The sequence below is a fragment of the Clarias gariepinus genome, chromosome 12, assembly GCF_024256425.1.
Source record: "Clarias gariepinus isolate MV-2021 ecotype Netherlands chromosome 12, CGAR_prim_01v2, whole genome shotgun sequence".
Taxonomy (NCBI): Eukaryota; Metazoa; Chordata; class Actinopteri; order Siluriformes; family Clariidae; genus Clarias; species Clarias gariepinus.
The window spans coordinates 7,995,978-8,013,675 of NC_071111.1; the positions used below are offsets into that span (position 1 = coordinate 7,995,978).

The window sequence follows — 17,698 nt, forward strand, 5'->3', positions numbered from 1 at the left end:
TGAGCTCCTTGTTGAATACTTGTCTTTATTCAGCTCCAGTTCATTGTACCTGCTCAGTTTTTCCTTCCTCTCTCTTCTTTTCTGTTACAGCAGGTACAAAAGGTCATTGTGGGCCTATTTAGATCGTTGGCTATTTATTGCAACAAGCTGCATTTTAAAATGCATAAATAATGCTGAATCAAATCAAGTTTACAATGATGATAAAATGAGGTGAGAGGGTGCCAATAATTCTGAGCTGACTGTACATTTTAGATATCATAGGTATGTTTAAAGAGTATACAGCCTACAATACAGCAAAAATCATTCAATGTGTTACTGTAATATCTAAACAAGTTAAGCCTAATCAACAATCCAGTAAACTCCAAAAGTATTGGCACACACTCAAATAATTTCAGACTGTTTAAAAGGAACCAGGCAACAAGGACGTGTTAACAGGCAGTTTATTAGATAAAAGTTAATACAACTGGAACACAGCTGCTTGTGTTTGCATTTGAAAGTAACAGCATCTGAACAGTACAGTGAACTCTACAGCTATTTGCTCATCCCAGCAGATAACACATCAGCCTTTTGGCCTTAAATCACAGCAATGCTACTGTATAATTTTACTTCTGAGTGCATCAGAATTAAGATCTCGCAGTATATAACCGCTCGCAAATTGGTCCTACATGCAACTATTTATCATTACTAATAGACTCGTAAACAGTTTAGTCAGTGCTATTAGTGTTAAGGAATGTTCAAGTCAAATGTGTTAACCCATTTATACAGTTCTGCTAAAACCCACTCACTCTCACCAGCTGATGATCAGCACTCAGACCTGCACGTATAACTCCAGCTGTACCGTTTCTAACTGTGGAGGACTGGTGCATTTCCTGCCTCACTGTTTGAGCACCGGGAGCTCGTTGGGTTTAAAGAAGGCTTGGGACATTCCCATGGCGTAAATGTACACTTTGGAATCCACCACAAGTTTCTCCTTCTTTAGTAACTCTATAAACAGAGAAAACAAATTCATGAGGAAATGGACGAATGCAGGTATTATGAAAATAATCCAGAACAGGATATGGGATGCATTAAGAGCACATCATGAAGGTTTATTAGTGCTCTTATACCACAGTGATTTAAGAACAAATACAAGGGGTGTTCAAGTTAAACTGGGACTTGTGATAAAAATTCTGGTGCATGAAGGTGTAAAAAACTGACATTTACACAATACTTTAAGCACAGTGTAGTGATGAGACGCTTAGCCACAGTTTAACATTTGAATGATGCAAACGTTTTAAAGAGAGCCGTACGTCCGTGAATAATATGAATACATCCGGCCAAGGTGGCTCAGAGCTCTCTGCAATCGTTTCTGTGAACATTCAACTGATCCAAATGACTTTGGCATGACTTTTGGCCAACTTGCAGATGAGACACGTCTGTCTTTAGGAACTGTACACAAAATCATTCACCAACACCACTTGCACATTACAGGAACTCACTCCCTGCCATTTCTACATGTTTGGGCCATAAAAGGAATTCCTGGGAGACCAGTGTTTCCAACATGAAGCAGGCAAGTCCAATCATGGCTCTGGCGAAAACTTTCAACCTTGATGGTGTCCAAGCACTAGTGAAACACTGGGATAAGTGCATTAGTGTAGCAGGGGATTATATAGAGAAATAAAGGGAATGCACAATCAAAAATCCCATTTTTACTTGAACGCCCCTTGTACAACCTTTAATGGCTTTTAAACCGATTACAGTCACATTCAAATCATATGTTGTGGAACATCCATGAAACAGATTAGTTTGTTATGTTTACATAAATTTATATCCTAATTATTACGCAGATATTTTGCCATACAAGTCTGTGTGATGTGGTGTTTCTATAAAAACGATACCGCATCAGAACGAGTGCAGTAATACAAGGTGACACAGAATAAGGGGAATTTTTGAAATGCGTAATGGAGCGACATCACACACTGCACGGCAATCAACGGAAGCTGTGCGAGAATTGTTCAGTAACCGTGTGATCTCAAAATTCGGTAACATTCCCTGGCCCCCTAGATCGCCAAATTTATCCGTTTGTGATTTTTTCTTGTGGGGCTAGAGTAAAGTGTACACGACTCGACCAAGAACGCTGGATGAGTTAAAACAGAGAATTCGGGATGAAATTCACCGTATCCCAGCTAGGATGTTGCAGCGGTCAATGAGGAATCTCAACAGCAGATTTCAAGAACGTATTCATAAAGGAGGACGCCATCTAAAGGATGTAATTTTTAAAAAATTATAAATTCCATCACTGTTTCGTAAATGGCAAATTTTAGGTTTCAATTACTATGAATAAAATTTATTTCTTTTACCACTTCTAGTTTTATTGGATTGTAAAAAAGTTCCCGTTTTTTGTGTCACCTTGTATAAACAAGCATCTTTCATGTGTAAAAAAAAGAAACATTTTATATAAAATAAATGAATAAATAGACAGAGATAGATAGATAGATAGATAGATAGATAGATAGATAGATATATAATCAATCAGAATCAAGAATTAAACAGCACTCTGGTATAAGCAGTTGATTAATACCTTCACTCCGGTTAATATAGGATATCCCTTTATTCGTCTCGCTTTACTTAAATAACACATTACACACCAAACACAAAGAATTCTCCCCCGAAAGAAACTTGGTCACTTTTACGTCATGTCATATGCAGGTAAAATTTGAAACCAGTAGGAAACAAGAAGGTGGTACTGTGGTCTGACTGATTTATGAAAATAATAATTTCTGCTTGTTTTCTTAGGGAGATTTCCCACATTCCTGAAAGTGAACCTCAGACAGATTGTCGATCGAGTCTGGTACAATGCGTCAAATTTTAAGCAGAATGCTAACTGTAATTAAAAAAAAAAATGTATTTACTAAATAAAAAAATAATTGTAGTGTTTTTTCAGTGGATTGTAGCAGACTAGAAATGCTTCACAGACTTTGTTGGCTGTTTATGCCTCATCATAATATATCTTACAGTCTGAAAATATACGAAATTCTTTGTTTAATGTCGACATAAAAGTGTTGAGCTGTCACTACTAGAGCACTTGTGAAAACCTCTTCAAGATAGCTAAATCCAACCTTATGCACTAAACTACTAGATTCTACACGGTATATGGTGAGGTTTATTACAGAAGCGTGTATGTGTAACAGATTCTTAGCTCCTGTAGTCACAGGGATCCAAACCACAAGTTTCCAGATGGCTGAGAATCAGAGCAGGTCTTGACAAGTCTTGATCATTCATAGGAAACAGTGAGGTGTAGTAGGTACTTAATATAACTGGTACAGTAAATGATACTGGTACAGCGTAGTCAATTTGTAGGTATACAAGTCGTGAGTCAAGGAACCAATAATCAGCAGTAATTTTAACTGAACCAAAAAAAAAAAACAGTTCAATGCCCTCCAGCAAGACGTTCAGGAATGTGGAAACGCCCTCTAATTGGTGTGTGGCTAAAAACCAAATGCCTTGTCCAATACAATATGCACAGGACTTTGTGGTGATATTCAGTTTTGTTTTCTCTCTCACCAACATTGCTTTAAAAAGCTAATATAAGATATTAAGATAAATATTCAATTGTTTGTTTTTTACCCCTCATAACCCAATTAGGAAGCTGGTGTAAAAGTACAGGGTCAGCCTGGATATAGCGCCCCCTTGAGCAAATAGGTGTAAGGGCCTTGCTCAAGGGCTCTTCAGTGCAACAGCTTGGCGATACTGGGGCTTGAACCCCCGACCTTCCAATCAGTAACCCAGAGCCTTACCTGTTTGAGCCATTACATGTATGTCCATATGATGTCTCTTAATCTTACTTACTGTACACTTACCTTTTGTGAAATTGGACAATAAATTAATTATATGAAATAATTTTTAACTGTGTAACAAATTTTAAACCTTTAAATTTGTACTACACAAAAGTCCTGAGCCCCATATAACATTCAGTTAAATGCTGTAGATTAAATGAAAGAAACAGGAACACAGGTTTTACTGTGACGGGCTGCAAAGTACCTCAAGATACAATTTAAAAACTGGTTGTTTATGTAACAGCCTCAGCAGTGACCTCATTTCTCCTCTCGTCTGTTCCAACCACTCAGCATTCAGCATCAGCAGTACAGTATACTAATCACTGACCTGATCATCTCTCATCATTTGTACCTGTTTCTCACTGGGTCAGGACTTAAGTTAGATGTTTTTTATGCTTGAATGATTCATAGGTCACTGTGTGGCTTAACAAACAACAACAACAACAACACCACCATAAAAAGGCATTGCTGTGAAACTGCTCAGGTACTGGAACTGGAGTGACTATGTATGAGAGACAAAAAAAGGCCTTCAGGAAGACTGGAGAACTATTCCCTCAAGACTTCAATAAAAATACAGGGACGTCTGACTCTTTAAAAGCTAAATATACAGAAATAAAAGTAGGCTCAAGACTTTTGCCAAGTAATACTGTCTTTAGTTTTTTTTTTTTTTTGATAATATTGGATTTTGGCAAACTGCTACAGCTTTGATTTCTATTAGAGTTTTCTGGGTTACTTGACATCAAAAAGAAGGAGGACGAATTTTGGTTTACTCTGTCCACTAAATTTTGCTGACTAAAGGGTTAAATACATGATGAAACTCACCATTTATTTTCTTCTGAAATTCATCTAAAGGTAGAAGAATCACGTCGACAAATTCTGGAAGAAAAAAGACAAAATGCAATTTGAATGAAAACAACACAACAGGAAAGTTTTTGTGTTAATATAAATTTAAAGATGAGAAATTTTACCTCCATCACCTAAAAAAACAGGAAAAAAAAGAAGTTAACGATGAGTACCTATACTTTAAGGAGTCTGAGTAAGAATGAAAGAAGGGACGATCTCATAAGTTAGGACGAGTCTTACCAAGCTGCTGCGTGGGGTTTATATTCTCAATATCATCGCCGTTAATGTTAACCATCACGATCTGCGTGCTGCAGTTCGACAGACCCGGATCAAGACATGTGACTGACCGAAGGAGAAAGAAAAACGTGTTTATTTTTGCAGTAAAATACCACACACATCGTATGAGTAATTCACCTGCGCATCATTCAGTCTCACCTGGCGTGACTCCCACCACCTCGCCCTTGTACCCCGTCTCCTCTTTCAGCTCTCTCAGAGCAGCCGTCTCGGCGTTCTCGTTGTCATCTATCAGCCCTAAAACACACACACGTGCACGCACAGAGTGACTCAGCAAAACACACTACCATCATACATGATACATGAATGGTTTCTTTGGAAAAGATACAAAAGCGATATGATGAGACCTGCAGGAAACTCCAGAGTGTAGCATCCCATTGGTGGCCTGAACTGTTTCACCAACACCACACAATCCTTATGTAGAGTTCTCTTCAGGATGGCGATGATTCCCACTCCTACATCAGCAAAAGAAAATCATAAAACAAGCAGTGTACAGAGTATGTGTGTGTGTATATAGTACACAGTATGTATATATAAAGAGTAGAGCTCCTCACCGTCTGTAGCACAGTTGACTGGTCTCGTTGTTCTTTTCACCGTCTCCCATATTCTGCAGGGGAGAGAGAGATACAGAACACACTGATAAGGCTTTCTGAGACAACACATGAGCACAAGAGCAGGGATTACGCATAATAGATCAAATAGAATCATTATAATGACCAGTGGAAAATATTTTACAGCGGCTTGCAAAAGTACTTCCCCAACGAAAAGCTTAACAAGGACACGACTGAAAAAAACAAACAAAAAAAAACATCTAATTTAAACTGTTAATCACTGATGAGACTGTCAGTCTAAAGACAAAGAGTGAAACCGATCAGAAACAAGGTGTCAAATTAATATCCAAGAGAAGTGGAAGCTGTATCACTGAAGCACTACCTAGACCAGGCGCTCATCTCTTAAAAAAAAAACAGCAGACTGAGGCCATGTCCACACGTACCCGGGTATTTTTTAAAAAAAGAGATTTTTCTCTGCGGTTTTCGCCTTTCGTCCACAAGTGTTGAAAACAGAGCTTTTGGAAAACTCGTAAACTAGTAACGTTGCGTACTGGACTTTTTACATGCGCGTACATACACGCGCAGTTACTCACACATTATGTTAATGAACAGAGGTGCCTGAATGTACTACTTAGCCCAATGCTGCCAGTTTTATGTAAGACAATTTTCACCCTCGTAACAAAGCATAATAAATACAAAATACCATGACACAGACTCAGAATATTCCTATTTTAATCCAGAACCTTGGCAGAGGTGCAACTGTCTCAAACATACTTTTAATGTCACGTCTATTTTACAAAGCGTGCTTGGAGCGTATGAATCACCTGCTGTATTAAACCTGTAATTTAGGTAGGACTTTTGCCATTTTCTTTTCAATACAGTTTTCTTATTGTTAACTATCTTAAAGTCTTATAATCTGTCTCATCACAGGGGATTTTCCTTTTTCACCCTCAAAAAAAGCTCTCCAGAGACATGTTTTTTATTCATTTTAGCTAGATTTAGTTTGTAACATTAGCTTGAATTTGAAGTATCAAATTTTTATAGTCAAATTTTATTTGTCATGTAATGTACACAACCATACACAGTATGATATGCAGTGAAAAGCTTATACGACTGTTTGTGACCTAAAAATTGAAAAATAGGATAGAACAGGAAGATAGAAAGATTTCTCTGCAATAAAAGAAAAATTGCACTGAGAAAAATGTTAAATTTAAAAATTGTTTTTTAAATTAAAACTGATACAAGGAAAAGTGTGTAAAAGAGGTACAGATGGAATCGAACAGGAGATGATCTGATCATTTTTTTAAATATAACACACTGCAGACACCCATAGTCAATAAAATGGAAATAAAATACAAATATATATTTTTAATGCTTTCTGTGTGGACTGGTACAAAATCATCCACAGCTTGGTTCCCATTTGCAGCCCAGTGACTGGGGACCACTGCTATAAGCCATGATTAATTATTAACACCATTCCTACAGTGAAATGTGGCAGCCTCAGCATTTTGGGACTCTCTTTATCTGGGCTTGTTACAGGATTGAATAGAAGGAAGTTTACAAAAGAACCTTCACCAAAAAAAACAGTACATATTCAATATTCTACAGTCAAAGTCCAGATCTAAAATCTGTCAAGAATCTGTAAGGATGTTTGGAAATCACAGCTAACAAACATCATCCAAGGAACCTGAAGAACCTGGAGCAAATCTGCAACTACAGCTTGGTGAAAATCACTCGTGAAGAGTGTGCAAAGCTGGCAACACTTGCGTCTAACAAGTAAAAGTATAATAAAAAAAAGGATTTCAAAAGTATGCAAGACGTGTTTCCCTGTAGAGCTGTTATGAATTTTTTTTACATGTCTACTCTGACAAATTAAACATTTTGAATATAAATTTTCCTCACGACCATACAGCTTTAAAATAGAATTGCAATCGTTTTTATTAAACTTTTACTTCATTCGTAATCCAGATAAATATGATGACAGTTAGGGGGATAAATACTTTTGCAAAGCACTGTAGGCTGTATAAAATCAGTAATTTGTAGTACCTGGTGTTTCCGGACGGATCCACATAAGTAGTCTTCTCAAGCTTCACCCACTTTCCAGTCGCTGTAACCTACACAGGAAGATGTGTGTGTGTGAGCTGATCAGAGCAAAAACTCCACATTTAGATCAGAGTGTTAATGAGCTGCAGTGTTTACCTCCTCCTTTATTATATGAGCCTGGCTGCTGCTTTCCTCAGGGTTGTTCATAGTGTCTATGTAATGTGTTAAGTCTGTACACACTGACACACACACACACACACACACACACAATGAAGATATCTGATAAACAAACTGAAACTCATCCTTAAACATAGAATTGGACAAAGTTCACCTCTGTCGGTAGAGTTCATTCGAGGAACTGTTTAAATGTGCTAAAAGACATTAAACTTTTCTGCTGTAAAAAGTAATATTTATAGATAATTATATAAATAGAATAAACTGCAGTATAATGATGTCACTCACGTGCAAATGATCCAAAGTTTTCTTCCTGTTTGGAACGGCCACGCACTGGTGTAACCTCAAAAACACTCCCCTTTCAATCATAAATCTTCTTTATTTTATTAATAGAATGCTGTTTTGTACTGCGCAATAATCATTAATTTCTAACATAACAATCTTAATTTTACGCACATGAAATAAACGTAACGTGCTGTATTTCAAGCCAGAAATCAACCTAGGAACTATTATTCTGCGCTTTAGTTGACTTGTCGGATTTATTTAATGTTGCACAGCCATCCGTACTGTAAAGCATTATGAAGAAAGAGCAAGTTGCTAACTGTCAGTTTTCTCTTTGGTATCCTTTATTTAAGAAACATACCATTAAAAGGTGAGTTTGGAGTGTTTTACTTCTTATAAATATATTAAGTGTTTGTTTGTTTTTTTCATTTGCTATTTTTGGAGGCTTATTAAATCTAGGGAGCTTACTTGGCGCGCGCTGTATAGATGTGTGTCAGGTTGCCATGGCAGGTGAGTGCAGCAGGGTTTAATGTCACACTCTGTAGATGATAACTTTATTTATTTATTTATTTTTTTAATATCAGTCATATTAAGAAGTAAATGGCGAATACAAGATAAAACACGAGTTAATTAATAATAAAAAGAGCCACAAAGACACACAGCACCCACTGTACACTGTATAATCATCACACACACACACTGTACACATACACACTGTATAATCATCACACACACACTGTACACATACACACTGTATAATCATCACACACACACTGTACACATACACACTGTATAATCATCACACACACTATACACATACACACTATATAATCATCACACACTGTACACACACTGTACACATACACACTATATAATCATCACACACACTGTACACACACTGTACACATACACACTGTATAATCATCACACACACACTGTACACATACACACTGTATAATCATCACACACACTGTACACATACACACTGTATAATCATCACACACACTGTACACATACACACTGTATAATCATCACACACACTGTACACATACACACTGTATAATCATCACACACACTGTACACACACTGTACACATACACACTGTATAATCATCACACACACTGTACACATACACACTGTATAATCATCACACACACTATACACATACACACTATATAATCATCACACACACTGTACACATACACACTATATAATCATCACACACACTGTACACATACACACTGTATAATCATCACACACACTGTACACATACACACTGTATAATCATCACACACACTGTACACATACACACTATATAATCATCACACACACTGTACACACACTGTACACATACACACTATATAATCATCACACACACTGTACACATACACACTGTATAATCATCACACACACTGTACACATACACACTGTATAATCATCACACACATTGTACACATACACACTGTATAATCATCACACACACTGTACACATACACACTATATAATCATCACACACACTGTACACACACTGTACACATACACACTATATAATCATCACACACACTGTACACACACTGTACACATACACACTGTATAATCATCACACACACACTGTACACATACACACTGTATAATCATCACACACACTGTACACATACACACTGTATAATCATCACACACACTGTACACACACTGTACACATACACACTGTATAATCATCACACACACTGTACACATACACACTGTATAATCATCACACACACTGTACACATACACACTATATAATCATCACACACACTGTACACACACTGTACACATACACACTGTATAATCATCACACACACACTGTACACATACACACTGTATAATCATCACACACACTGTACACATACACACTGTATAATCATCACACACACTGTACACACACTGTACACACACTGTACACATACACACTGTATAATCATCACACACACTGTACACATACACACTGTATAATTATCACACACACTGTATAATCATCACACACACTGTATAATCATCACACACACTGTACACACACTGTACACACACTGTATAATCATCACACACTGTACACATACACACTGTATAATCATCACACACACTACACATACACACTGTATAATCATCACACACTGTACACACACACTGTATAATCATCACACACTGTACACACACACTGTATAATCATCACACACACTGTACACACACATTGTATAATCATCACACACACTGTACACACACATTGTATAATCATCACACACACTGTACACACACTGTATAATCATCACACACACTACACACTGTATAATCATCACACACTGTACACACACACTGTATAATCATCACACACACTGTACACACACACTGTATAATCATCACACACACTGTATAATCATCACACAATGTATAATCATTACACACACTGTACACACACACTGTATAATCATCACACACACTGTACACATACACACTGTATAATCATCACACATTGTATAATCATTACACACACTGTACACACACTGTATAATCATCACACACTGTATAATCATCACACACACTGTATAATCATCACACACTGTACACACACACTATATATAAGTATCACACACTGTAATCATAAAGACACACTGTACACACTCTGTATAATCACAGCACACACACTGTACGATCACATTCATATACGATGACCATATGAATATAAAACTATATTTTTTTATAGTTTTATATTCAATATAGAAATATAAAAACGACGTTAGTTAAAAGAGAATATCTATATCATTATATAATCTATAATGGTATTTTCACCCAGCTCTAACCTACAATGTAAAATAAAACAAAATTCAATAAAAAAATGAATGAATAAAAAAAAAAATTCTAATGTGTTTAGAAAATGGTAGGATTATTAATATTATAATAATTATTATTAACCATAATCATAATAATATTTGATTAAAAATAGTAGGACTAAAATAAGAACCATATAAAATATTAATAATGAAAACTAATAATAATTCATATAAAATATTATTCGTTTTTATTTATTTAAGTTTTTACTATTAACATTTTTTTTCTTCATAAATCTATAGCAGTATTCTTGACAAAATCTACAAGTCACTTGATGCGTCTCTTAATGCGATTTATTGCTTAAACTAAAAGAACTATTTGTAAGTGTGAACTCTAGGGACGGGAATCAGAAGGAACCATCCGATACGGTTTTATTATAATACCTACTGTAGGTGTCTATTCAGTTTATATTGTGATTTTGTTAGTATAACGATTTTATAAATGTCCTGATATATTATTTTGTCACAATACCAAACAGTCTTGGCAAATAATTCGCTCCTGCCACACAGGATGCTGTGCATGCCTGCTAAATATGTCAACAGTTTTAGAGCACCACCTGTAGGATTATAGAGGGGCTGCAATATTTACACCTCTTGTTCAAATGAAAAAAATTTTTTTTATCACTTTTGGAGTCAGCGTGACGATACATGTGCCAGACAAAAGAATTCATCATACATATCTGAATCGATTTTTCCCCCGTCTCTAGTGAACGCTGTGCATAAAAGTGTTGTCATGGCACCACTGCTTCTGATTTTTTTTTTTCCTTTTTTACTCCAAAAAGTGTTAATTTCTTCTTCTTTTTTTTCCATTCTCAGCTTGATTCTTCCTATCCCTCAGAATGTAATCGATTACCTCCTGGACGATGGAACATTAGTGGTTCCTGGAAGGTGAGACTTCTTGGTGTTTCATTGATTCTGTTTCCAGTTTAAGTCCAGATGATCAAACTTATGCTCGTGTTTTGCAGCAGCGACAACAACAATCAACCTTCACTGAACAATAACATCATCTCAGAAGACGGGGACGATGTCCAGGTGAGTGACGTCGGTCAGAGTGCAGAGACCTTTCACGCTGCTTTGAATAACATCCTTTCATCAAGTGAGCGGATGAAAGGGTGATCAGAATGTTCAGTGACTACACCATTGATTTCTTTCCTATAACGGCCCCCTGAAGTGTTTCATTCTTTACCTTATGTTACTCAGTATTCTCTTTTTATAAGGGTATATAGGTGCATACACTCTTTCTGAGGCCCTTCGGCAAGCACAAGCTCATGTCTAAGAAGATACTAGACTCAGGTTAAGGACAGTACAGTAGAAGGCGCACTGTTTGCTGGTAAAATCTCTGTGTCTGAACGCTCTGTCTTTCCCAGTGGTCTGACGATGAGACGACGACAGTCGCCACGGTGAGTGTTCCTGCAGCCTTTCAACTTATAACTGATTTTACAATTCCAACACAAGTTTCTAGGAAAGTATTTAATATTTGTCATTTCCCATCCGCTGTGCTTTTTTACTGATAGTGATTGTATATATTACACTTTCCTTATCATTTTACAGGCTCCAGAATTCCCAGAATTTAGCTCAGAAGTGCAGGAAGCAATAAATTCCCTCGGTGGACGAGTCTTCCCCAAACTGAACTGGAGTGCACCACGGGTGAGCAAAAACACTCACACACACATGGTTTCACTCTAACGTCACACTACAGCACAACAATATGGTAATCTGTAAGGAGAAATTTCTAGTAATAAACGAAGTTTCAGGCTCTTGAAATCCTGATTGTGTTTGTTCAGAATGATGAAACTGTCTGTCATGAAGTCCTTCCCAGGAAAGCAAGACCAAAACTGACCTCTGCTGCTGAGGAGAAGCTCATTTAGAGTCACCAGCTTTAGAAATCACCAATTAACCTAAAAATCACCTGAGATTAGTGCCGTTATAAAGGATTTACAGAGCATAAGTAGCAGATGCATCTCCATATCAACTGTTCAAAGGAGATTATTGTGTATTTTGGATAAACGCCTTCAGGATTGTTTTACAGTGTAAAAAGAAACACAAATCAGGAGAGACCATGGAGTTAGAAGGTGTGTGGCAGTGTCTCTACGTCCTGTACGCTGATTTTGTTAAGTGTGTAGTTCTTCTTCTGTAAAGAGCAATGATTTTACATTAACGGAAGAAGTCTCCAGTCTCGGCTCTCACTAGATGCAGGTTGTTATTATTTTTTTGCCTTATTAATTGTAATAGGCAAGCAAAGAGAGGCTGGTGAGAGAATGACAAAAAGAGATATACTGTAGCTCCTATAATGTTAGCGATAACCTGTTTTAACATTACTGTACACTCCCTATAATAACACATCACTTCTAATTTCTTTACACACAGAAATGTAACACAAAAGTAGTGTATTCGCTGGGGATTCTTTTCAATCTGGCAACACTGCACACTATTGCAAGAGAACAAGATAACAGATTTTCAAATTTAGTTTATTTTTAGCAGTATGTGGCTGTCTTTTCTGATTAATTACCCACGTGTGTGTGTTATGTTTTGTGTTTTCATTCACATGTAGGATGCTAACTGGATTGCCCTGAACAGCTCGTTGCAGTGTCAGAGTCTCAGTGACATCTTCCTTCTGTTTAAAAGCTCAGACTTCATCACACACGATCTCACACAGCCGTGAGTAAACCCTGATATGGAAATCCTTCTCTCGGAGATCCGCTTACTGCAGTGTGTTTAACACTTAAAGCTTCTCTTTTCTTCCCTTCCAGGTTCCTTCAGTGCAACGACGACTCTCCAGACCCTGTTATACACTACGAGGTGCAACACACACACAACTATACACACGCACAGCACTAATTACGCTTCCATTGTTCACTCAAACCTTTCTGTTTGTCTGCTCTGGTCTAGCTTGTGCTGAGGAAATGGAGCGAGCTCATTCCTGGAGGGGAATTCCGTTGCTTCGTCAAAGAGAACAAGCTGATTGGTATGAAAACTCCACATGACCCTGAACTCTTATCTTTCAAAAACAGGCCATCATTCCTTTAACATCTGGTTTTCATTTAAACACACTGTGTACACAGTTCGTCCCCAACTTGGGAACGAGTTCCGCTCCAGGAGCACGTTTGTAAGTCGGATTTGTTCTTAAGTCAGACAAAGTCAGTCTTATACGCCTTTGACACAAATATATAGCGTGAAGCATACCAATTCACTTGACTAAATCTACGTCCCCTTTCCCAACACTGCTATCATGTGGCCTTTGCATCTTTAAATAGTGGGGGGAATTCTGGGCGCCATTTTGTCAAAGCTGTTTTCCACTGTATTGGACTGTGAACTCCACAGTTGGACTTTTTTTTTTTTTTTTTGAGAATTTTCCGAAATTAGGACTATTCTCGATCAGGACAGCTTTACAGGAGAGACATTTTCTATCATCATGCCTCTGGTATAATGTATGAAATACCTTAAAGGCATTTTATACATTCACATACACACTGAAAATATTGTATACAATTGATAATATTGGTATCTGGTGCACTGCAGTGTCTATTTTTTGTACAATACTCATGAGCTAAGATTTTTTCGAATGCTTGTAAAATCGCGGTTCGTTTGTATCTGTGGAAATTTGTACCTCGAATGTTCGTAAGTCGGGGACTATCTGTATATATGAGTCAATGAGTAAATTTCTAGAACTTTTGATAATAATAACTTGATTTAAGGGAAAATAAACCAACACTGAGTTTGTGTAAAGCTCTGACACTGACGACTCCTTACATTAATCAGAAACATAAACATCATCTCATAGAAAATCTCATCATTTCAACAACAACCATATTCTTAGATAAATACCACCACATTTTTTATCATTGTGTAACCAGTCTACACCTCCACGGTTAAAGGTTCGATTCCCACCTCGAGGTCTTTGTGCATGGAGTTTGTGTGTTCCTCCGGGGAGTTTCCTCCGTGTATGCTGGTTTCCTCCAACAGTCCAAAGATATGCAGGTTAGGCTAATTGGTGTTTCCAAATTGCCAGAGTGTGTAAATGAGTGTCTCCCTGTCCAAGTTGTACCCTGCCCCGTACCCGAAGTCTGGACTGGACTTCCGCGACCCTGTATACAAGATAGGGGTATAAAGTATCAATCAATCAATTAACAAACCATGCATCAATTAAGATTTCAAAGACAGGTTTGTGCTTTTTAACTGCAGTTTAGAAAAAGGTGTCAAAACTTACATGAGTATGAGCGGCTCCTTAAATATTTACAGTCAGGATCTGATTCAGTATATTAACACTAATCGAGTTAACCAGCTTAATATTTTCTTTTTTTTTTGTTTTCTGGTCCTGTGTCTGATCCCGTCGTACAGGAATCTCTCAGAGAGACTACACGCAGCATTACCAGCACATCTCCAAGCAGGAAGCCAGCATCTCCTCCTCCATCCAGCAGTTCTTCAGGGAGCACGTTCAGCACCAGTTCCTCAACGACGACTGTGAGTCACCTGTCATACACTACACACAGTGAAACGAGAACAACAGCCCGAACCTTCTGCCTGAGTAATCATGCATTCTTGTGTCTTCTGTCCCCTCTTTAGTTGTCCTGGATGTGTACAGGGACAGCACGGTGAGGAAGAGACGAAATCATATTACTGTTATATGTTATCGTATAAGCGGTGTGTTGGTAAAGTGTTCGTGTCGTGTGCGTTCCAGGGACGCGTGTGGCTGATCGACTTCAATCCGTTCGGGGAGGTGACGGACTCGCTGCTCTTCACGTGGGACGAGTTAACCTCGGGAACTGGCCTCTCGTTACAGGTACCGTGCCGAATGTTCGGCAGGGAAGAAAAATTTTAGCGATGAACGCAATGACGAAGAATAGATAATCTTCTTCTAATCACTGATGGTGGTGATGAAAGCCATGGTCACTCTACCTCAAGTCTGAATCAGAGCAGGACGGATACTTTCATTTCAAGAAATGTTGATGAAGCAAGCAAAGATCTCAGAGAACGCAGTGCGCAGTGCCGGTGTAAAATAAATCGTTACATGGTTATAAAAACGCTCTATCTACTTTCTATATCTACTGTATATACTGTAGCGTGTAATGTTTTATCTCTGGTACAGATCTATAGAACGTCAGCTTTGGATCAGTTTTTCACCTCGCATTTGAAATAAAAAGATGCAACCAAGCACTTCATGCTGTTGAGTCGATTTAGATTTGAGTTGCTTTCTTGCTGTACTAGAGTTCGCTTAGATGCAGACTGCGACCGCCATGTTCACCATAGTTTTAGGATGTAGAGAGGTAAAAGTAAAAAATACCTTTTAATAAAACTACTCAAGTCAAGTACTGAACCATGTAACAAAGTGGATTTACTTCCACCTCTGCATGGAAACCATAAAATATCAGAACAAGGGCATTAAGAACGCGTGTTGTGTTAACAGGATGGTCCTGCTTTCCGTTACACTACCAGTGAAGTAACTGTCCAGCCAAGTCCGTGTCTGTCCTATCGAATCCCGAGAGACTTCCTCGACCTGTCGACTGGAGAGGACGCTTACAAGCTAATCGATTTCCTCAAACTGGTGAGCGAAATGTTTATTACTTTTTTTATTTATATATAGTTTTAATAGAAAAAAAAAGAATTGTCACTTTATAAAAGGGAAACGATTTTTTATTAAGAGATTTCTTTATGTTGTAGAAAAAAGGTCAACAGGACGATGAAGATGAGGGTGAGGAGGAGGACAATGGCAATAATGCTGCTGCTGATGATGATGCTGATGATGAGCATGAGCCTGAGATGGCTGGTGTGTGAGACTGACTACGTCCGGTACACCAAGAACTTCTGTTTCCCATCCTGGATGTTTTGTTATTTTTTTCCACTACATACACAAGTCTATAATGTACAGTGTAATAAAATCCTACAGCACTCTGGTCTCATCAACACACACACACACACTTCCCGGCCTGTTAAACACACCCGAGTCTGTTTAGGATCTTCAGATTAGTTCAAATTAAATCAGTGCTTACATCAGTTCATAAAGGTGTAGTAATAAAATAAAGATATTTAATCCGTGCATTTAAAATGTACACTTGTAAATGTAACAGAAATTTGATTTTGTTCTGAATAAAAGTACGAGGTTTGCGTAAAAAACGTTACTGTATTCACTAGCATTTGTATAAATGGGTTAAAAACCGTGTTTTGTTTTAGAGACACTAGATCGTGTGATGAATAATTTTTGTACATCGCTAAAGAAATCATAAAATAATAACAAAGCTTTCAGACAAAGTGCGAGACAATAGGATGTCCAGAAGCACTGTGGAGGATCGGTAGAAAAAATCTGAAACAATCTACATCTCTGTACCTGTGAGACTACTTAATTTGAGTCTTAATTTTATTTCTATTACCCATGCTTTATTTTGTTTTTGCTTAATAATGTTTAATTTCAGTTTAATAATAAAGTTATTAGAACTTAATAATGTTTAAGTTTGAAATGTGCCATATTGTGCTCCTTCCTCCTTATTAACAAGTTAACAGTCGGTCCTGGAGGGGGAAAAAATCATCAGTTTCACTCTAGTTTTAGCTTTAGAAACAATTCGATTAGCTGCCCCAACTCAGGAAGCTAGACTTCTCTGAAATCACTGCCTAGGAGTCCGGGTGGAGGAAACGCTAAATAAATTTTTCCCAGTCTCTCAAATCTCAGCTTCTTTTTTTCTTGGGTGGAATGACATTGAATCAGGAGGCACATTTGAATGGCACATGTTCAAGCACAATTATGGACAAAAATAGATGAGGAAAAAAACAGGAGGGATCTTTTTTCCCCTCATATTTTGCCTGTGCTCACAGGAAATGTAATGGTGAACGTTAAATAGTT

General features: G+C 37.5%; 2 protein-coding genes across 2 annotated transcripts; one reads left to right on the forward strand and one right to left on the reverse strand.

Annotated features, from left to right (window-relative positions):
- Positions 1-426: 426 nt before the first annotated feature.
- nudt5 (nudix (nucleoside diphosphate linked moiety X)-type motif 5) lies at positions 427-7,996 on the reverse strand. Its single transcript, XM_053508245.1, has 10 exons — positions 7,878-7,996; positions 7,703-7,785; positions 7,550-7,617; positions 5,507-5,559; positions 5,300-5,407; positions 5,094-5,189; positions 4,899-5,000; positions 4,784-4,792; positions 4,638-4,691; positions 427-984 (listed from the first exon to the last, which is right to left on the reverse strand). Exons 1-10 carry the CDS (start codon positions 7,894-7,896, stop codon positions 875-877), a joined length of 702 nt encoding a protein of 233 aa, XP_053364220.1. The 5' UTR covers positions 7,897-7,996; the 3' UTR covers positions 427-874.
- A 278-nt stretch (positions 7,997-8,274) lies between these two features.
- On the forward strand, positions 8,275-17,412 carry cdc123 (cell division cycle 123 homolog (S. cerevisiae)). Its single transcript, XM_053508228.1, has 13 exons — positions 8,275-8,372; positions 11,683-11,754; positions 11,832-11,898; positions 12,234-12,266; positions 12,418-12,513; positions 13,418-13,524; positions 13,617-13,665; positions 13,756-13,831; positions 15,205-15,327; positions 15,430-15,458; positions 15,545-15,646; positions 16,271-16,408; positions 16,525-17,412. Exons 1-13 carry the CDS (start codon positions 8,299-8,301, stop codon positions 16,636-16,638), a joined length of 1,080 nt encoding a protein of 359 aa, XP_053364203.1. The 5' UTR covers positions 8,275-8,298; the 3' UTR covers positions 16,639-17,412.
- Positions 17,413-17,698: the final 286 nt, after the last annotated feature.